This window comes from Phaseolus vulgaris, chromosome 2, assembly GCF_051622355.1.
Source record: "Phaseolus vulgaris cultivar YP4 chromosome 2, ASM5162235v1, whole genome shotgun sequence".
Classification (NCBI taxonomy): Eukaryota; Viridiplantae; Streptophyta; class Magnoliopsida; order Fabales; family Fabaceae; genus Phaseolus; species Phaseolus vulgaris.
The window spans coordinates 1,328,735-1,355,189 of record NC_143499.1 but is presented as its reverse complement, the minus strand read 5'-3'; the positions used below and the strand labels follow the sequence as shown (position 1 = coordinate 1,355,189).

Below are 26,455 nucleotides of genomic sequence, written 5' to 3'. Positions count from 1 at the left end.
GAAATTTACTCTACTACAACAATTGCAACTCAATAAAGATTTGAAAAGCATAACGTCAACTTGTCCCTTCACTTGGTATTTTTCTAAGTTTAAATGAGTATTATAGAATTCAGTCTTATTGTTGAGAATTTGTTTCAAACCGTATAGTTACATTTCAAAAAAGAATGGTGTTCATTCATGCTAATAGTTATTAGCCAAATTTATAGGTTCATGAAAGGAAAGAAAATTCAATGTACTATGGAACACGAAATCTAACATTTTACACAATATAATGGCAACTTTATAGTTGATCGAAAATCCTATTGGTTGGATTATATAACTTAGGAGATGTTGATCAGAAAAATTTCGAACTCTAAATCTTAAGATAATGAAGGTGCAAATTTTTTTTCTTATATATTGTTCATCTATGTTCAATGTAAAACTCTTAACCCTATATTTGAATTCCTCACTTGAAGAATCAAAATTATACTATAATAACTTATAATTATCCTTCTAGTTGAAAATCACAATTTTACAAATCACACTTGAGAAAAGAAAGAATTATAAGTATATTATTTTAAAATGAGGAGATTAAAACTAAATAAATTAACAATAGAAGTTTACAAAATAAATTCTATAGAAGAAATGGAGGAAAATGTGAGTTTTAATAAGTCGGAAAGACATAGTGAAGTTTTAAGAGGAGTTTTGAAAAGTTGTATTTTAATGAGTCTTTTTTGAAAAAATGTCTAGATCTTATTATGCTTTGAAGATGAATTTGAAAAGAAAAAGAAAGTAAAAAGTGGGGTTGTTTGAACTAAGGAAATAAGAATGAAAAGTGAGGAAGGATGAAGAGAAAGTTTACTAGTAACGTAATAAGTGATTGATATTTTTTTTTTTTAATTAATGAAATTGTAAGATTACTGTATTGGACAAAGTGCTTAGTGCTCAATATTTCTTAATCTCAGGGTGCATGTTAGGACACGTAATGATTAAGTCACGTGCATTGTGGAAAGATAACGTTGCTCCCAAATGTGATTGATACCATTTTTTTTTGCGAGACTTCTCTTAATGTTTTTGTCATCAAAACCGTGTTGAGATGTTTTGAGTTGTTTTTTTAATAAAAATAGTTACCTTTTAACTTGGTATGTCCTATTGGGGCAAATTAATGAAAAGAGGAGATTTGGGAGTCTATTGTTAGGAAGTTCTCATCAAAGTTGGCAGTGTGAAAACATAAGATGTCTTCATTTGTGGCTAGGGTTTGTCGTTTTAATTTGGTTTTATCCATTTTGTTGAGATTAGAGGAAAAGTTGAACCAAAGTAAAGGGAAATGATGAGTTCTCATGATTGTGTTGTGGAATATTTAGTTATGCAAAATGAATGAGATTTTAATTCAGGAACATCATAGACAAGATCCTTTCTTTTGCGTAGTCTTGGTTGAGAGACTACATGGATTCATTTATTTACACAACTAGTCAATGTTGTCTTCCTTGATATTCTGTTTTATATTTAAATGAGATTAGCCTTGTTTTTGTTGAGCTAGGTGTGGTCACTTGGTTTGCTGTACTCAAGTTGCTATAGCTTTGGACATAGGGGTTTTATGTCTCTTTTTCGCTTACTGTATACAGGGATCAAAGTATATTTGTATGGTTACTTTTTTCTTTTTGTTAAGTGTTTCTTAGTTTTATCCAGGAAAAGTAGGGTTTAGGATTTATGTTTTATGGCAGATATTTCTTTCTTTACATGTAAGTTGGTTGTGTAATTTTGTATAGGTATGTCTTATGCCCTTTATCTAATATATTGTTTCTGCTGATAAAAAAGAAGTAGAAACTTAATGCTACAAATGGACGACCTGCCTGAGATATATACTAATAACCCAGATTCCATATTGTTATGTCTATAAAATTTCCTAATATATTGCATCCAATCAATAAGTTAAAGACAACATAAAGTAGTTCTAACTTGAAGCAGATTTTACACGAACAGTAATTCCACTTTTATTTGGTAGAAGTTTCTTCATATAATACTTAGAATTGCGAGAAAGATTGATCATTCTCCTTTTCTTTTCAGGAATATAATCAATTGAACATTCTGAAAATCCACGCCTCACAAACCTGTCAAAAAGTTAGGAATCAATTGCCATAATTTGTATGCATCACAATTCACAACTAATTCTTTCAGGAATTCCATTAACCTATCAACTTTGTAATTCCACTAAGGTACATTTTTGTCAACACAGTTTTTAGAATTGGTAGAAGAAACATGCAAAGACATGCTAAACATTAAATTACTAAAATAGGATAACAAACAATAAGCAGTGTCTAAGAATCAGTGAGTATGCGACAAGCCAAAGTGAAAAATGACATTTATTACAATCGAGGCTTACATGACATGTATTAGGGAGTTACTTACCAATCTGCTGTACGTGTTGTTAGCAGGAAAAGCATATTCAATCCAAGATGCGATGCTTTCATCTCCATATAATCTGCATATATTTTATAGTATAATTAAATAAATCTTGTGAAAACATGTGGCACGCATGATTACAGAGCACCGCCATCAATGATTAAAATCATACAGCTGCCCAATAATATCAAAATCTGAACCCTACACCACTTAATCTTGACACAAACATGTTTAAAATTTCTAACACTTTACTTGAGAGTCCCGAGAACTTAGTGAGTCATACACTATCCACGGATGTATAAAGGAAGGAAATATTTTTTTTTTTATAAAAGCTGAGCAATAGATAAAAGCACCATTGTTTTAACTCTACCCCTCAAGCTAGAGGGTATAGATGGCATGCAGCAAGCATGGAACACATAAATTGAATTCCAAATCTTCCCAAGGATTTAGTTAAAATATATACCAATTGATCACAAAAAATGATAAATTCAGTCAAAATCTTCTTGGACAGCACCTTCTCTTGAACAAAGTAACATTCAATTTCTATATGTTTAATTTTTTCATGACAGGCTGGATTGGAAGCAATATGAGAAGTTTTCTTTATCATCACATTACAATTTCGTTTGAGTTTGGCAGAATTGCAACTCTCGAAGGAATTGTTTAATCAATATAAGTTCACAAGTAATTAATGTCATAACTCTATATTCAGCTTATGCAATGCAACTCTTGAAGGAATTGTTCAATCAATACAAGTTCACAAGTAATTAATGTCATAACTCTATATTCAGCTTCATCAATAGACCGGACAACAACATTTGTTACTTCCACTTCCAAAAATTAATATTTTCACCTATAAATACACAATATTCAGTAGTAGAGCATCTACCTATAGGATATCCTATCCAATCAACATCACAATATCCATAATCCCTTATCTAGAAACCTAACTGTTTCCCTTGTCCTCATAAAATAATCCTTCTCCAAAAAAGGCTGTTTGATACATCTTAAGAATGCATATAACAAAATTTTGATTCAATGAAGGAGAGAAATTAACACGACAAATTCCTCTAGAAGAAATTTTGGACCCATCTGCTAAGGTAACAAGTACCAGTTAAGTGATCAAAAGCACGTAAGTCAAGGATCCATGGACTTTTAGTGGCCATTGATTGAGAAACATTGGTTGTTGAAACACAAGGAGTAGATAATAACTCTAGAAGAATTTTCAGCCTTGGATAGATTTTGTTGTCTTTTCTAGAAAACCATGAAGAAAGTAGCCTTTTTCTTGAGTATGACTCGGCCTCTTGCAATAAGAACACTAAGGACAACCACTTCTACCTCCTTCGACTCCACAACCACCTCTACCTCTAATAGACATCATTGCAAAAGCTTTAACATTTCCAGCTGAATTTTCAATTTTTATTTTGTGGGAACACGAAGTTTGGTAATCAAGTTGTCCATTAAGGGGACTTCATGACCAGTTAAGAGTTGGCCAAGAGCATTATTAAAATCTGAGTGCAAGGTTCCTAGAATCAACGCCATATACAACCTGCCAAGTTTTTTCTCTAGTGCTTCAGCAATAAAAGAAACCATATCATGATTGGTTTGTTTGAGGAAGACTAATGTTTGGGCTGCATCATTCAAACATGGAATATCATGTGTAAATGATTCAAGTTTTCTTCCAAAAGGAGCAAGAGGTTCTAAAGGACGTTGGGTTTTGTAGATTGTCATAGCAAGGCCCAAGAACCAAAGTTCCATAGAGTCAACCCAAGATAGATAATTTCTTTTGTTAAGTTTCTCAGTTGTAATAGCAGAAGTCGCAAAAATAGCCAAAACAAGGTCTGTGAAAGCCATAAAGAGAAAGACCGCCATTTCCCTTTCCTACGGGAAAGACTAGACACACCTGTTTGAGTAGTAGAATGAGGGAGTTGAGATCAAATTTAAGAACAGAAGTGGCCAGTGAACCTTTCTAGGCAGGTGTGATGGTGTTGCGATGGGTGGATGAGGTAGTGTGGGCTTCATACACTAGACAAGGAACTCAACCTCGTTAGAATGTGACTGTGATTTTGACCATGCAACTTGTTGGGTTAGGTTGCACTGGTCGAGGGGCACAAACAATGTTAAACAATGGTTGATGGAAGAGACAATGGATTGTAACTCCTCTACTATCAACTTAAGATTTATAGAACTTAGTGAGTGTTACACTAGTCACTATGTATATATTTTATAAAAAAAAGTGTACATGAGAAGGAAATATAACACAACCTATGACCCTTCGAGATACAATAAAAAAACTTACAAAAGTCAAGCAACAGATACCAGCATCATTGTTTAAACAACTTTAAATTAAAACGTTGCTCCTGTTATGATTTCATTAGCTATAGTTATTACTACCAATAATACATTTACCTAGGAGTTCTAAGGCCAAATTGTTAATATAAAATAATGATGATTACTGGCAGTCCTGATCATAATTTAGGCATACATAACACGGACTTTACACTTCTACTAACTCATGAGGTCTCAATTTGTGTTTACCATCAAATGAGTATACAAATAGAAACAGCATACCAAGCAATTTGTCACCCTGCCCTTGGCCACGACAATCAGGAGATACTGCAATGCAAGCAACCTCTCCGCACTTCTCCTCAAAGTGAGGAAAAAGGGCAGCACAAGCAATTATGTGACCTTCTCTTTCCACAACAACGAATGAATCCAATGTTTGCAAGAGCTATAAACAGACAATGGTTAAATTGTGAGAAATCTTGATAAATTACCACGGTAATGTAACCCACAGTATCCACGACATAAGAAAAGATATAACTAGGAAAACCTCATTATCAGTCCGCTTAACCAATATGCCAGATGCCTCCAAAGGCTGAATAAGTTGTTTTATTCCAGATATATCTTTCACCTCTGCTGTCCGAGTGCCTTCATAAAGGTCACTGCAAATTTTTTATTGAAATATGAGGGAACGAAATAAATGGAAAGGAAAAAAAAGGCTTTATTTAGCATAATACCTTCATGAACAATATGCTGCAGATAGTCTAATGCTAAGTGCATAGGAAGCGCATGAATATCATAGACTTTGGTATTAATTTAATTTTGTAGTGATACAACATATGTCTGTTTGATGAACTTCTCTATAAACACTTCTAAGAGAACAAAGTAAGAAGTAAAAATTAAATAAACTTCTCCATAACCTAAAATTAACTTATGTGTAAATTGATTTGTAGAACTTCTCTCATATTAGCTTCTCTAAAATCAATTTCTAAACTCATGCATAAGCTTGTTTTAGTTTATGGATAAACTTATTTTACCTTTTTCTTCCTTTTTCCCTAGAATTGCTGATGGGGAACTTTACCCAAATAGACCATATCTACTTATAAATATATCAAGTAACACCTATTTATAACTTGTGTACTCTTTAACATTAACATAGTTATTTCAACTAATCCTCCAATCATTTTTAACGAATGGTTCATAGAAGAGAAAAAGGGAGAATGCTCAGAGATGGAGTTCAGATCCAATCCACGTATTTTCAGCCTTATACAATCAGAATCTCAACAAACAGCAATGTGATAATCAGCTACCCATAAGGGGTTATAAATAAACCTGAATCTCACATATGTGGCCTGTATTGCGGCCTCACCATACCTTACCACCTGTTTCTCTTACCAAACAGTTATCAACCCTAAAAAATAATTCAGTCATAGAATAAAAAAACTTAATTCAGAGGATTTCATGAAGATTGCTTACCTAGCCACCATTGTTCCCATCCCGTCTCTTTTAAACAATTCCAACAACAAAACTCCACTAATAGTTCCATCCAGCAAGTGAACTCTTTGAACGCCACCCTGACAAATGGCAGTTGGTATTATTAGCAACATGCATCAACTGCAATTTTCAACCATAATTTACTATTTCAATTCTCAAGAAACGACTTGTCAAAGAATTTTGAAAGTCACTCCAAACCAACCACCTTACAGCAGCAATATTTTAAGAGAGTCAAAGTTCTGAGATCCTTCCATATACGATGTAGTTGACAAACAAATGTACACACAATATGTAACTCCTGGCCTGGTCATGATTTGAGAAATATTTTTATTCTCTCAATTGCCCATATACCAATACAGACTTAAAATAAGCACAAAACAGCACGTGTAATAAAAATAAGGTAATCCGTGAACTCACTCTGCAAACAAAAGCGGCAGCAGCCAACTCTGACAGGTAACCATGCATTCGACTTAACCGCTCTTGACCTCCAATAGCAAAACCTTGCTCACTAGATTCTAAGCCATTTCCAATTTCAAAACCAACACCATTATGGAAGGTTGCATTATGCCATTCTGTAAAACGCCCAATAGGTGGTGATTTGACTATTCCATTCAAATTGTTATATTCAAGAGAGTTGAAACCTTCTTCATCAACAACTTTGACATAGTTAGCAGCTGCTTCACTTTGCTCAGCCCGTTTACGAATTAGCATGTCTGCTTCTTGAAGAGGCAAGAAACGAATTAAGCGTCCATTCTCATCAAGTATTGGACCATCTATCAGGCATATCAACTTGTCTGCTCCTATAGCCAAGGCACAAGCTGTTGCGACTTCATAGGTGCTGGAGGAAAAATAAATAATTAATAAATATCCAGGATTCAAGCTTTTGTCAGATTCAAGCCTAGCAACTCATGTGTCAGCAAGCAAGAGAAGCAGGTGATGCACACATGGTTTTTACTGTCCATTTCTTCTCTTTATTAATATTATATTTTCTGTTTCATTATTAGACCATATCCAAGTACTACAAATTACAAAATAACATACAATAAGGGGGGGAATAGAACTCATTGGTAACACTAGCAGCATTCTGATTGACATACTTGCCAAAAAGTCAGTAGTACCATTAAAAAAAATACTTGCCAAAAAGTCAGTACCATTAATTTCTCAGTATTTGCTCCTCCACATCTCACTTAATAAAACCTTCTATTCAACTCCTCTTACTTTTTCCTTGAGCAACCAAAATACTTTTCTGCTTTTACTTCTATCAAAATCCTCACGAGGCTGCTTTTACAAATCTATTCACAAGTCTAATTCTTAAAAAAAATCCTAGAAGAATTTAATTTTCAGGTGGAATATGGATACTTGAAAGAGACTGAATAATCACAAATTACAATAAACATTAAGATAACAGTTTGTATTTCAGCAAGCAATCGTTTACATTAAATTATAGAAATCAATCATCAGAATAAAGCTTCAAAGCATACTTGCAATTTAATACTTCTCCAGTGCTGGAGTAGCCCAAGTTGGTTAAAATAACTACACAACCACCATCAAGTCTCTCACGCATGCGAGATACGTCTACTTTTTTAACTTCCCCAGTTGACCCAAAATCAATTCCTTTAATCACCCCTCTTCTCTGCCAAAACATAAAAATAACAAGATGTGCTAACACATTAATAAAAACATATAGGGAGGGACAATTTCACAAAGACCACCGTCACTGTATAGCAGTGATCAAATCACAAAACTCAAACCTTGGCTGCAAGAAAGTTACCACTGGCAACACTGACGCCAACTTCATGCCATCGACTATTGTCACCATGTCGACGAATATTGCATATGGAAGGTCCAGGAGAAAGTTTTGCTTCGATCATCAATCGTATTCCCCCAGCGGCTTCCATCGCAGCTTCTAGAGATTCTTCATCAGTTATCCTATATCTACCAACATACTTAGGCTGGCACCCTACGAATACAATAATAAGGTCAATCACTGAGACATTGCTCTAGCTAACAATTTTCCATTTTCTCTTCTTGGGGAAAGGGATAGATTGGGCTTTGCAGGGAACACTACCCAAGGTTAAAATTAACACTGATTTAATCATTTCCACTGGTGTAAGAAAACTAAGCAACCAATTAATTCGACAAAATTTAGCTCCTCTAAAGTAAGGGTAAAGTTAGTATGAGAAAACCACTAAATTATATCCGAACACATTCGTAATTTATGTATGTTCAACATCAAAAGACCGTTTGTTCGTCGACAACTAAGATTACTTAGTTTGCCATTTAAAATGAATTTGCTTACTTTAGAGGAGCCTGATCCTATTTTGACAAACCTCTCTCATTCAGAAGCTTGTCTATCTGCACATGTGTCCCCGGAACAAGAACAAACCGGATTCCTAGGTGATGAAGGAAAGCTATATCCTGCGCCCAGAATTAGAAAACATGCTTTAAGTTTAATGCATACTTACTATATAGGCATAGCTAATAGTTAATGCATCAAAGACAATGCTAACAGTAAACAATCATGGTTCTGTGAAGATAAAATTTGAAATGCGTGCCTTGAGAATAGGATCTAGGAAAGGACTAGAAACAATTTCTCCAGAAATAATGACAACGAAGGTGCTGCCACGATAGGCCCACAAGTAAGGCCAGGCCTCGCGAAAGGATCGCACGAATTGCTTATCTTCCACCGACCCATGATACGCCTCTGCGTCTACACTCCCATAACCATTCGCTCCTTCGCTCAACGCAGTAAGCTTGCTTGAACTTCCCTTCTTTCGGTTACCAAGTGGCCGCGCTTCTGGGTTCCAACGAGCCTTAAATTGCGGGTTTGATTTTGGTGGGTGGAAACATAAATGGTAAGAGGAAGAGTATAGTTTGCAGAAATCAGAGAAGGTGGAAGTGTTCGGAAGGGATGGGCATAAGGAACGTGCCATTGAGAAGAAACTGATTCGACACCGTGCCGGTGATCGCGGTGGCCGTGGCAGAGAAACTCTCAAACTTTAGCCGCCAAGCCACGGAAATTATTGGTCTAGTTCATTCCCATGAAGCGTTTTTTTTTTCTTTATTCCTGTGTCTCGCGACTTTCAAATTTAAACGAATGGAAAACTTACCAGAAGTTTTTCACTCAAATAGTACTTCCTTAGAACGAGGAAATGCAGATATTTACTCTGCAGGAGTGAAACACGAAAAACATAATAATAAATAATAAAAAACACTGAAAACAAAACCATTTACACGTTTAAAACTTTGTTCTCGTTTTAGGTTTTAGGTAAGAATTATTAAGAAAGTTATATATATATATATATATATATATATATATATAATTATTTATAATTTACTTCATTAGTCTTTATTTTAAACTCAAACTATTATTATTTTTATTTAAAATAGGATTACAATTTAAATATAAAGAATATAATTAAAATTATAAAAAAATAATTATTATAAAATAACATAATTAATCATATTATATATATTAAATTATAAATATAAATAATAATAATAAATATACTTTTTAATAATAAAAAATAAAGATAAAAATAAAATTTTTATTTAATATACAAATAATTTTTTATCAAATATTTATAATTATAAATATTTAAATTTAAATATAAATAAATTTATAAATTTATATTTTTATCAATTAAAAAATATAATTTTAATCACACATACATCAATCATAAACTTTTTGTAAATTCGTAAATTTTCTCTACATCTACTACTCTATTTATCTTAATCAAAATAATCTCAATCTCTTTTTATTCAAATCATCTTAAGTTGCTCGTATTCACACCCTAATTCGCACAGCATTAAACTTCCAACAAATTCAAAATGGACTTTCCTTCTTAAATATTAATTTTTTCTTTCTAATTTATGTTTTAACTAATTACTTTCTTTGTTTGAATCAAAACAATACATTTATTAAAAGGTAAGATGAATAAATTTAATAAAACAATTTAAAAGGTAGTATATTTATTATTATTTGTGAAAAAAACTTGCGGAAATGAGAGGGAGTGAGTATGTTTTTAGTCAAAACAACAATGCTAATACTATTAGTCAAGTTAAATATTAAAAATATACTATCTCCTATAATAATAATCTTTAGTCTTTCTTTAAAAAATTTATATGTTGTCATTCTCACAATCCGAAAAAATTATGTAAGAGGTCATATTAGTAAGTTATTATTAATGAGTGAAAAATATTATTTTATATATATATATATATATATATGTTAATGTAACACGATTTATTTCTTTAAAATTGTATTAATGTGGTACGACTTTCTTAAAAATAGTGTAGTTTCTACACGATTTTAATTATAATAATAAGACGTCTAGGGCTAAGACAATTTTGTTTAAAATTTTAATTAAAATCTAGACAATTTTGTTTAAAATTTTAATTTAAGTGGAATCCTTTCAAGGGGAAAAGATTTCAATTGTTTACGTTACTATAAAATAAATTGAAATTCAATTGTTTCGTTCTGTTACAACATTAGTAAAACAATTTCTAAAATGTTTTAAAAACTTTAATTACCACATTCTTTCGAATTTGAAATTCAAATGGTACTGTTTAGTAAATTGTATTTAACATAAAAAGCAAATTTATTATTGATCGAATGCCACGAACTAGATGACAACAAATTTATTGTAGATTCAATACCACTAACTGAGTCAAACATTGGAACATGGTATAGCAATTCATCGAAGTACTTTGTGTTAGGTTATTATATGCAATTGTCACAGCAATCAAAAGAGAAATGTGAAATTCATTTTACCTACATTATTTAATGCCTCCAATATATGTGAAACCTTAACAAACTTTGTCATTCTATATATAGTTTACGAGAAAAAAGGACAGAAAGAGAACGCAATAATAGATATGACATATAGTAATACGATGAAAATTGGAAATACGAAAATAAAATAAAATTGGGATAAGAATAAAAGAAAAAAAATTATGTCACTTTCAGCCGACTTATCTATATACCCTACTTATCTATATAAGTAATACAAAAAATTATCATTTCAATAATAATGGACTAAAATTACTCCCTTTCACATAAATTTTCCTCGCAACCCTCCTTTTTAAAATGATTTAATAATAATACAAAATTATCACTGTTTTATAGTTTCGAACTAATTTATGTAGTATATACTCAATGCTTTCTATTAATGAGAAATAATTAATAACATTAAGTTAAAAAAGACTTTATAATATCTAAAATTGATTGTTAAATATATAAAAGGAAGAATATTATGTTAAAAATTAAAAAAAAAAATTAATATATATTTTAAAGATAGTATTAAAAATTCTATATGAAAAAAAGTAAACCATAACTTATGAAGTCATTGTTTGGATATGAGTTGATTTAGTGTTGAAGCGAATTTGCGAGCAAAAAGTGAATATATCGTTAAAGGTTAGACTTCAAATTTTCCGTTACCTTTCTTATACAACCAACTTTCCCTCTTCCTGCTATTTCTATTTTCTTTTATTAACACTAACATGCATTACCCATTATCAAAGTAATATAATACATTTCACTTTCAAAATAATATGCCTTATCTATTTAATAAAATATTATATTAATAGCAACTTATAAATATCTTATATTAAATAGAGACTTATTTTTTATAAAAACATATTAACCTTAAAAAAATCAGTAAATGATATTTTAATAAATCAATAAATTATATAATTAAATTTTATTTATTTTCCAGTCACATCAATTACATTAACTATCTATAAATTTTTCTTTATTTTCATTTAATTTTAACTCACTTTTCGTACATCCAAAGAATCTCAATTTTATTTTTTTCTACTTTCCTTCACTTTCGTCCAAATGCTAATAAAACATACAAACTCATTCTCGACCACTAATCTGACACCTACATATTAATAGACATTCCTGTTGTATTTGATTTCAATGATTACAATTCATAATTTTATGTGAAAAAATATTACAATTCATTTATTGAAAATAGTAAAGCACACGAATAAAGTTAAAAAAAGGAAATTTTCTATATGAACCTAAACTGAATATAAATTGAAGTTCTCAAAGACATATTTTAAAAAGGAAATTTTGAAAGTGAAAGGAGAATATCAGTGTTGATGATAATAATGGTTTCTCCACATTTATGTTGTCCTGACCTACTTGTATAAATTCAGTTTTAATTTATGTTTATTCAGCTTTAACTGCAAATAAAATGAAAAATAATAATTTTAATAAAGAAAATTTAATACAGGGTGGTAGAGTTGCATCTAAGGGATCGTCATGCATGTAAACTTAAATATATTTTTAAATTAAAATGACATAAAAATAATTTTATATTGTTCTGATTACCTTTTTATTCAAGATCGTATTTACCTCCCTCCTAGTAAAGACACGTCACTTCAACGTGTGATGCCAAATGCGACACGTGGTTCTACCATCTCAGTCTAGGATACAATAATATTTTCTGGAAACTACCTTTTATTTAATAAAGTTTGAGTAATATTTGTTTGCTAACACTAATCTTTTTTATTTTTTAAATTTTCTATAAAAAAGAAGAAGCCAATAATTTAACATATTTGTTTCAAATGGTTACTCATATCTTAACCATGATTAAGACTTTTTAAAAGGAGTTAGATATTTATGCTGCGTCTTCCGAAGAGATTAAAGGGGGATAAAATAAGAGAGAGAGAAATAAAATAATGTCCTTTTTCTTTCATTGATGAGAGAAAAGTGAAAAAATAAACAAGAGTTGACTTCAAGAATCAAAAGTTGAAAAAGAAAACTGTTTTGAACTTGAATTTTTTTTTTCGTTTTTCTGTTTTTTTTCCTATAAAATATCTTACAAAATCAAATATTAATATTTTGTGTGAGCATTGTGGGGGACATTTTCAATAATGAATCAATTGCAGAAAAGAAAAGGGTTTGTTGAGTTGACAGGGATAGAGAGAGAAGAGTGAGAAGAAGAGAGGGGCGATGTGATACCTTGAGAATAGGATCCAAGCAAGGGCTGGCAACAACTTCTGCAGATACGAGCAAAACGAAAACCCTGGCGCTGTGCACCGAAAAGTAGGGCTGAGATTCCCTGAGAACCTTGACGAACTCTTCGTCTTCTTCCGAACTGCCGAAGTCTTCGTCGGCTCGACTCCGGTGACAGCCGCAGCCTCTCCGCGAAAACGCAGTCGTTTTGGTGTTGTGTGGCCGGAAAGTACAAGAACGGCGAGGGAGGGTTGCAGTTGCGAGTGGTGATAGAAGATGGAAGAAGTGGCAGTTAGGAGTGGAGGCATGGGAGAGGAAAGGCACGGATAAGGTTGGCTTGGAAGTGGTGGTGGCCATGGTTGTTGAGCTTCTTCTACCTTTCCCTTTGTATATGATCTCAAGAAGAAGAGACTGAGAATCGATTTTGGTAGTTAGTTAATAATTTATGTGTGTTGTGACGTGACTGTAACCAAGAGCTTTGCCTTTTGAAGCAAATAAAATAAGGACACAGCAGCGCAAAGGTCGACTACGAGCCGCCACGCTACCCTTCCATACAGACTCACACAGGATCAAATACACTAATACTTTAATTTATATATTCGAAATCCACTTTTCATTAATTTTAATTTTAGCTCTTTAATAGTACATATTAATCATATCAAATGAAAAATATATAAATAATGTACTACACATAAACAAAAGGATTCATAATTAATAATTAACGGATGAAAACTGTTAAAACTTATGATGAATATCTTACAAAACTAAGACGTATCGGTGGGGATACATTGGACATCGACACTTGTATGATATTCGTATGATGCGTATTTGTAAAGCGTTTAATTTAAAAAATATTTGTTGAATTTTTTTATAATTCTAGTACGATTTTAACACAATTTTAAAAAAAAATACATTAATTTTTTAAAACTCAAACTTAATTGTATGAATTTTTATTATAATTATAAAAGTAAAAAACAGATCATTTCGAATCAGTCATGAAAAATATTTTTTTCTCCAAAAAAATATTTGTAACATACTTATGCACATAAATCTTTATTATCAATTTATATAATTTATAATTATATAATATATATTTGTGTCTCATGTCTTACCTTTTAGAGATTATACATATTTTCGTATCTGTATTACTATCGTTTGTAGAGATTATACATTTTTTCGTGTCTACAAGTAGTTTGACACTAATATAAGTTAAAATATTGCAATAAAGTAATTATTTTATTGGAATTTTAATATCTTCATTTTCTTTAAAAAGTATTATTTATTTAATTACATAAAATTGCTTATATTTTTAATGATTTGAAGTTCGAAAATTTGAGTTGTAACATCTGGGTCGTGTATGTTGTGTTTGGGTAGGACCATCAATTATTCTATTGTTCTACTTTTTACATAGCCAGTTATTTCAACAAATTAAAGCATCCATGACATGACAAGTTGAAAGCTATTGGAGTAAAGTACTATTCTTTTTTATAAATAATTATATCACTCGATTCAAATTTTGTTTTATTTTATTTTAATACCTATATGCATTTTAACATGAAAATGGAACGACTGAGTTTCACTATTTCACCTTAACATTTTATCTTTATCTTTATTTTATAAATGTAAACTGTTGTCTCGTTTTTAATTTTATTGGAAAATTGTATACTCGTACATGTTCATTTATTATTTTAAATTATTATTTTATATAAAATAAAAATCACAATAAAAAAATATAATATTATTAAGTATTTAATATCAAAATAATATATATTTTTTTCAATATCAAATATTGAAAATAAAATTACAATTATATAAATATCAGTATGAATAATAATTAGATAAAGATCAAATAATTGTAAAAAAAATAGTGAAAATGATTGAGTATAACACTTAGAAATAAGTTCTATGTTGACTCATTGGACATAAGTTTAGTTCTCTCCGACCGTTTGTTAATAACATTAATAAAAAATATATTAAATATAACACTGAAGTCATAAGGATTTTTTTTATTAAATGAATTGTTTTTCCAAATATACTAAAATAGATAAATTTTTACAAAACTATATATATAGATAAGTCATATTTTTTAACTACAACTTCAAAGTGGAGAATTGGTGATTTCAAAATAAAACTCTATATATAATATATAATGTTCTTCTGTTATAAACATTTATTTTTTCATTTTATCTTTATATCAATATTTTATTTTATTATTTTAGAAATATATATTAAGATTTTTTTTTTTGGTATTCACTCTTATTTTTTTTTATTCTATAATCTGAAAACTAAACGTAACTTTCTTAACAACTTCTCATCTTCCTCCTTATATAAAAAACTTTTCACTTTTCTTTTTATCAAAAACTTTTTACCTCTCTCTTAATCTGTTACAATATTAATGTATCTGAAACCTCACTCCCCCTCCTCTCACATCCTTTTCTCTTGGAGACACACTTTCTCACTATTCTTCTTTTCTCTTTACTATAGATACTTACGTAGTCTCATCCTCATTTTTTTTTTCTCTATTTTGTCTGGTTTGTTCCAATTGTCCATCTTCTTTACATGCATTGTGTTTTTTTATATAGTTTTGTATTGGTTTACCGTCGTTGTCATCCAGTACATGAAGTTTGGTCCCTTTGTTGAATTAAGATGAGTGATTTTTCATCCAACACGCTCTCTTCTCCACTTCCCCTCACTCATTGTTTCCTCCACTCTCAAATGCGTTTCAGATATGCACATGGCGTTGGTTTCTTATTTCTTCACTATTTTTCCCCTAAATCCTTTTTCTTTTTATTAAAGACTCAAATGTTTTTTTTTTTCTTATCAAGAACACTAAAATGATTGTTTTATAAACATTTTGTGTTTGAAGATAATTTTTTTAAGCCTTTAAAATTAAAAAAAGATAAATGTTTTATTAAGCTTATTTACATGTTTCTGTTTTGTTCTTAGACTTATACGAAGGTGTAGAAGTCATTAATCTAAAGAGGTAAAGAAAACCCAGAGGAGAAAGCACAAAAATGAAGATGAAAACAAAAGTGCTGATTTATTTATCCCCATTGATAAGAAGGAGATGATTACTGGAAGATGATGCGATCATACATTTGAGATGTAACATTATCAGTGACACTAAAGTTATTAAAATATTATTTCTCATTTGTATATTTAATTGATGGATTTAGTTTTATTAAATCTTATTAAATATATAATAGATACATATAACCTCTTATATTCAATTTTTAATATTAAACATAACTATATATAAATAATAAAATAAAAAATATGGATACACATACACAATAACAACTGTGTTTCCACTAGTTTAAATAAAAGTTGTGTTTCAAATACACTAACCGTATAACTTTAAATGATGATGATGAACTTCGTAAATTTTATAGTGACTTTGTTATACACTAGTGCAAAAAAGGTTAAAAATGATGGCTATTTTAAATGTAAAACAACGACTTTCTAGTTGTTGTTAATCAACGTGTAGTCTTATGTTTTAAAACAAAGAAGATGGCTATTTAGCCACCTTCTTAGATTCAAACGAGGACAACTTTTAACAAAGCCGCCATTTTACACCTCCCTATAAGATGTATATATAATATATGCATTATCAATAATTTATATTAAGTTAGTTGTTAGGTTAGAATAGAAGTGTATGAAAAGGTAACGGTGGTGGTGAAGAGCGACGGCAACGGCAGGAGCGACGACAACGGTGAAGAACCAACGAAAACACAAAGAACAGTGTGCAAGACAATGAACCAGTAGAAATGAGGAAAAACTTTCACAACAATGAGAGAAAAGAAACAAATAAGAGAAATAAAAAAGAAAAGCATTGGTGAAAAAGATGCAGAGAGTTCGAAAGAAACTTACACAATGGATAGCAGGGTGTGGTCCTACTTTTTATTCACATTGTTATGTATATGAATCAAACAAAAAACATCTATACGTACCGGAAGAAGTAAAAATAAAATAAAAAAATGCAAGGTTAAATACTGAGTCATAGAATCTAAGTTTTACTACAAAACGTATTCTTAAAAGTAAAAACGAAGTGAATACATTCTACCCATTTCAAAATTAAAACTACATTTATGAACCGGTATGGTCACCGTTGGATGCAAATTCAAACATTTCCTAGAAACTTCCCAGTAGACAAGAATTGAGAAACCACCAGCGTGGAATGAATATCTATAGTACACCCTACAAAACATTAGTTATCACAAAAATTTACAATATTTAAGTTTGTTATTCTACATTGCTCTTCTGTTTGAACCTTCTGCAAAGAAAAAACAACCGTTAGCCCAAAGGCAAGAAATCCTGTAGGATTTTATCAAGTACTTCGATCAAACCTGTCATGAATTTGTGAAGAACGTTAGGTGCCTCAAGCCCACAACAGCCATCTACGCCCACGATCAGTTTTCGTGTTGGGCGTTACACTTATCCTATCTGCATTGGTGGACAACCATTTACTGAAATCAGGGGATGCAGCAAGTTCTTCCAAGGCTTTTTCAGTTGACTCCTTTGTGAACGCATCCCATTCCGCAGCTGAATATTTTTTTCGCTCCGGCGTGTTGTGTATGATGGACGGGTATAACGCCTCCTTCTGTGTTTTAGGTAGTGTCCTAATGAAACCTGGAAACGTACATGTTTAGCGTGTTAATCACCACTCATCTCAATGTTTTTCTTTTCTCCATTGATCAATCGCGAGAAAAAAGTTGTCAAAAGGTGACACTTTTAAAAGCAAACCTGCAGCAGAAGATTTGCAAGGCGACAAGGTAGGGCTTTTCAGTTGTGAATGAAAAAGTGGAGAGGCCTCTTTGTTTTGCACCTTGTTATACATATGTTCATCGTGTGAATCATCAAAACGTGATGAGTCAGGAACCTGAGATCTCCTTCTGTTTTTCTTGGGTGATTTAAACAAACGCCTGCAAAAATTTTCCACAATCAATACAAACCAAAACTCGAAGAACGTATTTATTGGATCAATAGTCATAAGAAGAAACTCTCATGACGACAAAGTGTAGCAACTCACAATAGGGTATGGGTAAAAACAATTAGAAAATGTAAATCTGCACATATATTTTTATATTTAACAAAATTTGCAACATCCTACTGAAGATTAAAACACAACACGGTTTTAGAAAGGGAAAATGCAACTGGTAGGCCTTGAATTTAGTCTGTAAAAGGCATTGACCTTAGTAAGCTATTTAGGATAACTTCTGAAAACAAGTTACAACTTCGATGAAAACAGTTTAAACCTTACTTCCGCTTCCATTATAGAAACAACTTGAATTGCCATTGACTGATTTGATATTACTTTCGCACTAATAACTGAAATCACTGCCTAATAATGCTAATGTTATACTAACAAATGAATGTTATATATTTGAATTGTACATATAATTAAGAAATTGTGGACTAACCTGCGTAAATGACGAAGGAATCTCACTCTATGCATCCTCTTCAACAAGGAGAGGAGTGATCCACATAATACAGCAAATGTTCCCAACAGGGGATCCATAGAACACTAGAGACAACATCTTATCTTATGTGCTTATCTTGAGCATCAACAACATAATAGAAATGTTGGGGAAGCAAATAAATAAACAAACCTGAAGAATCATAATCACAGCCGAAATCCGTATAGCCCACGCAACAAATTGAGCAGTGTTTATGTCCACCGATCCATCTTCAGTCAAGACAAGCTTGTGGACCACCCAGAACCCCAACCAAGCTCCAACTATTGCAACAAAAGTCAGCAGAAACAGTGCCAACTGCAGTTGACATTGCATAAGTTAAGCGTTGAAAAGATCCTCATATTTGAGTATTTGTACTTTGGACAAATATAACCAACTACACAACATATACAAGAATAGGCAAAAAAAAAAAAAACTAATAAGCAATGAATACCACAGAAACCAGGAAAGAAATGACAAATTAATGAGAAATTGCAATAAAATATTCATTGCGTACAATGGGATCAACTCTAAAGTTGAAGTTGTTGTTCGATAGCTGAATATCCCAAATTCAGAGCCCATCTTAACCATCTAGTTTTTTTTTCAAGATGGATCCAACTTGTATTGCATACAATAATATATTTACTCCCTCGAGATCATTGTACCCACTATCCATAGCATCTTGAGACTCATGACTAAATTGCATCAGGAGGTATACTAAAATTTAAAAATACAATGTTTAATTAGTGACCACCAAATTTCGCTAAGGAAAGGTTGCAAAAGCCTAAATATTTTGAACTGGTATGCAAATAAAAAACACTATGGTAGAAAGGCTTGCTGCATTGGGTACTGTGCACTCACAAACTAAACCCATTGGAGAAATCAATAGTTCTCCCTTGGTAGAGGCAATTTTACAACTTAGGTTATATACTTAGTATTAAATCCAAGTGTTCAGTATCTTTTGTTTTCCTTAGGATTTGAAGATCCACAGACTACATTTTTTCCACATTGACAAACCATTCTCTTTGTGAAGTCTCACATTAGAAATATAGTGTTCTTTCAACACCCCTTCCATCTCCTTTATAAGGAATCAAATTATATATTAAAGCCCTCACTCTTGACTTCTAATCATTCATATCTTTAGCAAGTCACATGCCATCCTTTACATCCAGCATCTCTTTTTTATTCTCATTAATTTTTCTCTCTTAAATGGGAGAAAAAAATGAGATCAATCTGACTTCAAATTTTAGCAAAAGAGGAGGAATGTCACTTGGAAGTAGAAATGGAAGAAGATTACAAACCATAGGTTTCTATGTTTAGATATCTAAGATAAATATTACAAAATGATGGGATCATTGGTAATAACGTGTGATGAGCATAATTTTATTCACATTTTAAAGCTTTTAATCATAGATTCTTGGACGGTAAAAATGAATAAATTCATTGTTTTACCTGAGATTCATATAATTACGTTTATTTTGACCATAACTGTTATTTCTGTTGATTTTGTGTTTTTAGCCAAAGTAGAGAGTCTGCCTAGACGGTCTAGCGGTTACACGCAGTAGACGGTGTGATAATAGCGTCTGACTAGACAGTCTCAAGAAAGTGTTTACCATTGTGAATGAGCCGAATAACACAAAAGTCCAAGTTGCTTCTTTGATAAATCTGAGAAGAATAATAAGATAATAAAATCTACAAAATCTCATAAATAAAATTGGAAGCAAATGTTCAACAAAGATACGAAAAAATAGAGTTATGGTCTTGTTGATAATTCAATTTTTTTCTTTAAGAGGAATTCTTGATTAATTTTGCTTAGTCTTAATCAATTTGTTGTTTGCTTAATTCAAAAGGTACAAGATAAATATCTCACAAGTAGACGTTGAAACCAGTGAGATACTAAATACATCCGGTGGACGCTTGTTTTGCTCATAAGTTACGTTGAATTTGATTGACGCTTGTTTGATTAAGTTTGACACTGTGTGAAGATTGAAAGAGTGAATATCTTAAGAAAATCAATGATGAATTCATTGTCGAATAAACTTGAGAGTCAACATGTTTTCTTTTACTATTTTTCAATTGTCTACTTTATTTTTTTCTGCACAACAATCTCAACCTCCATTTTATTTTCATTGTTATACTATCATCTTTTTTATGTTAGACGGTCTAGCACTACGCTAGACAGTCTTCACTAAAATCATTTTAATTTGATGGCTACATGACAACTATCAATGTGTTACCCACAAAATACAAGTGAGATGACTAAAATGGAGAAAAGCATTGTGGGTTATCATACTATATGATAGTGTATCTTGAGATTTAGAGTGGCAAGAAAAAAAGGTGGGAGTACAAAAAAAGAGCATGTTAAGATGGATCACGCAAGAAAGGACAAGATACAAAATGAAAGTATACAAGAACACATTAATGTGACACCAATCGAAGAAAAGATGAAAAAAATAGTTTAAGGTAATTTCGGGATTCATGTATGAGTAATAGGGCCTGTAATGGATGTGAATGGTTGCAACCACAATGTACAAGCATAGCGCAATGTACGTTCCAATAGTGGAGGGGGGTTGTAATGGCATGAAAGAGCCACCATCATACCGTTAACAACTATGACTTTAATCACATAACTTTATTCCTCCTGGAGTGCACTTTCTAATTCTTATTCCTTTTGCTGAACTGAACTCGGGCATGTTCCTAACATAGTATTAGCAAATTTAATTTGTCTATTATTCCTGTCATAATATGGTGATATAGTTTTATAGATGGCAGGCAACCAAATGCCAACCTTCCTCTATGACCTAAACTCTGGAGCAGTAGTGAGAAATTAAGTTTTTCATTCTTCCATAACTTTTAATTTTTTGGATGAACTAACAAAATTGCAAAAACTGGAAACCCAGCACAATCATTTGTTATGGAATTTCTTTAAGGTCATACACTCGTCGATAGCTAGCCATTCAAATTTACAGACTAAACAAGTGAGACCAACCAACACTACCATAATTCCGAATACATATGAATAAGTGAAAGATATTTTTAACCAGCAGTCTGATGTCTAAGCAAATCAGCAGAAAACATATAGGTGACTTACATACAGGATTATACATCTCTTCATCAATTCCTAACTCTGTAAGTAGGGAACGAACTAAGCCAGGTATGTAACGAAGGAGAAAAGTCCCAAAACCAACCTGATTTAAAATAATACCTGAAATTGTTAATTACGTGATCCACATTGGTTAGTATAAAGAAGGAAGAGAAGTGCATTGAGGATAAACTTACAGCACTTGAATACATGAATATAGCAAGGGAACTCTTGCGACCAGTTGGAAGAAGTTTCATTCCCTGTCAGGTTATAAGAGGCAAATTCCACGTTAATGTCAACAAGAACTTTTCAATAGATACTTAATACAAAAATTAGTTTGCAACTGAGAAGTCAAATTAATATAGAGAGAACAAGAATTTTCACCTCAACATCCACACCACAATATACTTTTTAATTTAGATAGGTATAATCCTCATTAGTTGTTCTACTCTTTTCTTTTACTTTATACTGAACAGAGTTTCCTTCTAATATGAGTCCAACTTTCTTGAGTTGGGAGGAAAATTTAATCACATGAAAAGATCACATCACTCTCTATCTTTCTTTCTCCTCTTTCTTTCACATATTCCCTATTTCTTCACTAGTGGCTCCACTGTGTCATATCTCTATCTGGAGGTAGCACTTCTGTGCACAGCCTCCTTCAACCACCATGTAGACTACCTCCTATGGATTTGCTGGTAACAGGTCTCACCCCATCTCCTCCATCTTACGTTTTCAGATAAAGGGTCTTTGTATTCTTTTTCATAAGCTCACCCCCTTTTTTTGTGTTTCCCTCTGCTTTTTCAATAAATCTTACAAAAAATATTTTGCTGAATCCATGTATCTTGAGAATTTCATATTTTACTTCAAATGAGGTCCATGAATTGACACTAATCATCACATAGTTTCATCTTATTTTCCATTTAAGCTTTATCTTATATCACTTTATTCTAATGTTAAAACAAAATGCTATTAAAACACTAAAAGAAAAATGTAATAAAAGGAAAGAAAATTGGTTTGCTTTTACATTGTAGTCACTTTCTTGATTTAATTAATTTAGATCGTTTTTTTGGAATCATGTGTGATATTGCTTTATTTAATTAATTATGTTGCTATGGCCACTGAGACCACAGAAGATGAAGAAAAAACAAAAGACAGCATCATATAAGATAATCTACAAACAAGGCAAAAGAATAGTTATCTTGAGAGGAAGAATTGAACTTTGAATGTATGATTCACTACTCAACAAAACAAAAAGATTAATCAGAAACAGAAAATGAGATTGGATATAGAAAATTTCAAATTGAAAATTGAGGAACAGAAATGTTACCTGATAAAGAATAATCAATACAACGAGAATTATTCCAACGGCCATTGCACTGCTATAATAAAATACTAATGACTTGCTTATAAATGACGCCAAGCTCATCAGAGTAATACCCAATATTAATAACACAATTCGATATACAAAAAATTCTGCAAAGGAGGGGAAAAAATATTATTAGTGCTGGATGTTACTGTTCTTAAATGTGATCAACAGAACTTAAAAATACTGAAACTCATCTTCATCAATAACAAATTCAACACGCACACTTGGATTAGATTTTCTTTTCTTTACTTCCCCTTCCTAAAAGAGATTTTGAAAAATAAAACAATTATTTTCCAAAAATAAGATGAAACAAACCCGCACAAAGAAGATTTACCTTCTTTGACAGAAACCTCAAAATTTTCCAGTGTGGAGCCAGCAGTCCTTATGTCTAAGATCTTGTGATCAAAAGGAGACATTGATCGAGTCCAAGAACCCTTAGCAACCTTCTCCCACTGGCCATGCGAGCACATCCCGGCTACAAGAGACACATTCCTGAACAAGACGTATAGAAATGACTTATTCCAATGATTATTTTTACAATTCCAGTTTCATAGATGACAAATAGATATAAAACAAAGTGATAGTCCTTGAATAACCAAATGCACAAAGCATAGAATGAATGACTGTTCATCGGGTTCACTCACCAACTAAATACACAATAAGACCCAAGGTCATAGATAGTCTCATACACCACACACGTGTACAATGTATGATGTATAAATACTCACCTATGGAAACAGACCTCTATGTTTGGCAGGCGAACATTTGAGTATGCAGGCAGTGGCAACACATTCACTTTAAAGGAATGTGCAAATTTCCCCAGGCTTTTAAACCTAGGCAATCCATGTATATAAACTCTTTCAACAACCACAGTAGCACCAGGCTTAGAACCAGGAGAATTTCCCACAGGCAAGCCAGGTGATAGCTGCAGTGAGGCATTTTGTGTAAGAGCTGCAAAAGGACATAAGGAGAAAGATAAGTGGAATTTCAACATTTGCATAATTATGATACCAGATAACATTATATATAACATCAAATCCAAAATTCCAACAATATACAAACAACAATCTACGTTACTTGAACGACAAATTCGTACAGAATATTGATATTGATTTTTATGTTGAAAGGAAAAAAAATAAATGTTGTGATCAGATAATCACCAGGAGTTTACAGGTTATCGTAACATAAGAAAGCTTAACCACATAAAATAACTGTGTAGAACGTGTTTTATAGTTTTGTTGGAAAGGGAAACATAGAACAGATATTATTGGCTTGTAGCAGTTCCAAATACAACGTTTCAACATTTTAAACAAATTTAGGGCATCTTTCTTTCCACCTTTCGTTCCCCATCAGTAATGGAGATATTATCCTATGCTATCCAGCCAATATGCTTCAAGTTCAACAATCAAAAGTGTAACCAAACTCTCGGGGAAGAAAAAGCACAACCAAACCAAACCCTATATTCGAATCCATAAAACAAAATAAATATAACAAAATTAATCACGGAGGAAGGAGAAGAATGGCATACACAAGGAATGTTGATCGGCGAATACCAGAACTGCAGAAGCCCAAAGACAAAGCAAGTGAAGAATCCAAGCAGACTGCGGAGTGTGAGAGCCCGCCATTACCATGTCAGGGTTGGCAATTGAGAGAAAAGGAGAATACAAGGCACGTCTTCTAAATCTGCAAAAGGTTGAGGGTAATTCTGCAATTTCATCGAGCATAAATTAACTAACATTTTTTCGGCAATTGCTATTGGTCATCCATGGTTTCTTCTCTCACCTCCTAAAATGGTACAGTTTTGGATTATATATTTTTGAAGGTAATTTTGAAAAAATATATTCTGGAATTGGGATTCTATAATGCATTTTTTAATTGATTTTTAATCTGAATCGTATATTCGAGGACACTCTATAATACGATTTAGAGTAATTTAGAGTAAAGTATCGAGATATATAAGCACGGTGTAATTAGTCTTTAAAATAACTGTAATGTAATGACACTTAAGTTACTAAGGAGGTGTATTTTTTATAAAGAATTTTACATATTTACAAATATTTAAATACTTTAAATATGAATTAATTTTATTTTAAATTATTTAAATAAAAATTATTACATTTTAATTTTATTATTTAAATATAGTATTTCAATTTCTACTAAATATAAAAATTATCATCAAATAACATTCAACGTAGAGATAAAAAAAAATATCTTATAGATATTAATAAAGAATAATTATTAAAAAAATTATTTAAAATATTATTAATATTAACAAAAAATAACTCTTCTCAACGTTGAGGAAAAAAAGTCCAACTTATGTCAGTTAATATGTCACACAGGTATCTTTTGTTAGGTTTAACCTTGCAAAAGTTACAGTGAAACTAATTTCATTATCAATAAAATTTTTAAAAAAAAAACTATAAAAAAAAGGGAAAACGAGGTAGGTTGATGGATATTTCAACCATGAATGTATGGGTGGAATTATAGGAAGATGTCCTAATTTCCATTATATATTTTTTATAATATACAAATATATAACAAAATAAAAACGAGGTAGGTTCATGGATTTTTCAACCATAAATGTATGGAAGGGATTACAAGAAGAGGTTCTAAAGGTCTTAGATTAAAAAGTCTCACTAATGAAATAGTTAATAAAATAAATAAACAACTTATAATAAATGTCGAATAAGACATATATATATATATATATATATATAATATTATATTTGAGGTACAAATAAAACTTCTGAACCATGTATCCTTATGCCTAATAGTTTTTTTTTTACTTTATGTTATTAAGTCTTTATTATCTGTTAATTTTTTATCTTCAATTTTTAATTTATTTAGACGTGATTTAATTTTTTTTTCCTTTACTTTACAAATCGCTCTATTATTTTTTAATAATTTTTTTATAAGAGTTTTTATGTTAAATATCATCATGCAACTTTACATTTTAGACTAATCTTTCAAGTAACAACAATAATCTGCAATCACATGAAAAAAATATAAAAATATGAAGAATTAAATCAAAACTCATATGTTAACAAACGATATTTAAGTAGACTATACATATTCATAAAGAATTTTAAGAACTACCTAGATGAAAACATATTGTACCAATGAAATGATTCTCTATGAATAAATCATAAATTAGTCAACTTATCAACACACACATTCTCTTTATGAAAAATATGAATAACCTTAAACCGGATTTTCCCACAGTAATTAAACACAAGTATTCAATCGATTACAAAACATCTATGGAGCATTAGTCATAACAGTAAAATAATACAAAACAAGACAAAATTACATTCAAGTTAAACATTAGTAAACTTCATCTTTTTTATAATCTAGTTATGTAATTTATATTTTTGTAAATCTTCTTCATTTAATTTTTACACTATTTTAAAGTTATATGTATTGTTTATAAT

The 26,455-nt window shown here is 31.2% G+C and overlaps 2 protein-coding genes across 15 annotated transcripts; both read right to left on the bottom strand.

The window, feature by feature from the left end:
• Positions 1-1,810: 1,810 nt before the first annotated feature.
• On the bottom strand, positions 1,811-13,600 carry LOC137810027 (putative amino-acid acetyltransferase NAGS1, chloroplastic). Of its 9 annotated transcripts, XR_016518321.1 has the most exons (11): positions 8,712-9,255; positions 8,487-8,574; positions 7,908-8,116; positions 7,638-7,789; positions 6,574-6,994; positions 6,362-6,459; positions 6,139-6,236; positions 5,213-5,324; positions 4,951-5,110; positions 2,389-2,461; positions 1,811-2,090 (listed from the first exon to the last, which is right to left on the bottom strand). XR_016518321.1 is itself a non-coding variant. In XM_068611140.2 (10 exons), the coding sequence occupies exons 1-10, from the start codon at positions 13,478-13,480 to the stop codon at positions 1,934-1,936; spliced, it is 1,821 nt and encodes a 606-aa protein (XP_068467241.1). In that variant the 5' UTR covers positions 13,481-13,600; the 3' UTR covers positions 1,811-1,933. The 9 variants fall into 9 exon arrangements, 8 of the variants coding, with proteins under 8 accessions (XP_068467241.1, XP_090154157.1, XP_090154158.1 ...); XM_068611140.2 differs by lacking the exons at positions 6,362-6,459; positions 8,712-9,255 and adding an exon at positions 13,130-13,600; XM_090298031.1 differs by lacking the exons at positions 6,362-6,459; positions 8,712-9,255 and adding an exon at positions 13,130-13,579 and having other exon boundaries at positions 7,928-8,116.
• A 3,488-nt stretch (positions 13,601-17,088) lies between these two features.
• On the bottom strand, positions 17,089-24,720 carry LOC137810025 (transmembrane protein (DUF2215)). Of its 6 annotated transcripts, none has more exons than XR_016518320.1 (11): positions 24,553-24,720; positions 23,753-23,975; positions 23,359-23,516; positions 22,986-23,131; positions 21,856-21,918; positions 21,668-21,764; positions 18,733-20,241; positions 18,544-18,647; positions 17,867-18,045; positions 17,470-17,752; positions 17,089-17,396 (listed from the first exon to the last, which is right to left on the bottom strand). XR_016518320.1 is itself a non-coding variant. In XM_068611137.2 (11 exons), exons 1-10 carry the CDS (start codon positions 24,653-24,655, stop codon positions 17,502-17,504), a joined length of 1,482 nt encoding a protein of 493 aa, XP_068467238.1. In that variant the 5' UTR covers positions 24,656-24,720; the 3' UTR covers positions 17,089-17,396; positions 17,470-17,501. The 6 variants fall into 6 exon arrangements, 3 of the variants coding, with proteins under 3 accessions (XP_068467238.1, XP_068467239.1, XP_090154149.1); XR_016518318.1 differs by having other exon boundaries at positions 18,733-18,894; XR_016518319.1 differs by having other exon boundaries at positions 17,089-17,393; positions 18,733-18,894.
• Positions 24,721-26,455: the final 1,735 nt, after the last annotated feature.

Bases quoted from the DNA above. Each gene is read 5' to 3' on its own strand.
- LOC137810027 (XM_090298028.1), bottom strand. From the start codon at position 9,089: ATGGCACGTTCCTTATGCCCATCCCTTCCGAACACTTCCACCTTCTCT. The intron at 8,117-8,486 runs GTTTGTCAAAAT...TTGTATTCGTAG, and splicing joins CAAGCTTCTGAATGAGAGAG to GGTGCCAGCCTAAGTATGTT. The intron at 5,325-6,138 runs GTAAGCAATCTT...AAAAATTTGCAG, and splicing joins ATGGGAACAATGGTGGCTAG to TGACCTTTATGAAGGCACTC.
- LOC137810025 (XM_068611137.2), bottom strand. From the start codon at position 24,655: ATGGTAATGGCGGGCTCTCACACTCCGCAGTCTGCTTGGATTCTTCAC. The intron at 23,132-23,358 runs GTAAATCTTCTT...CCTCCTTTGCAG, and splicing joins TGAGGTTTCTGTCAAAGAAG to AATTTTTTGTATATCGAATT. The intron at 21,765-21,855 runs GTAAGTTTATCC...ATTTTAAATCAG, and splicing joins TATTCATGTATTCAAGTGCT to GTTGGTTTTGGGACTTTTCT.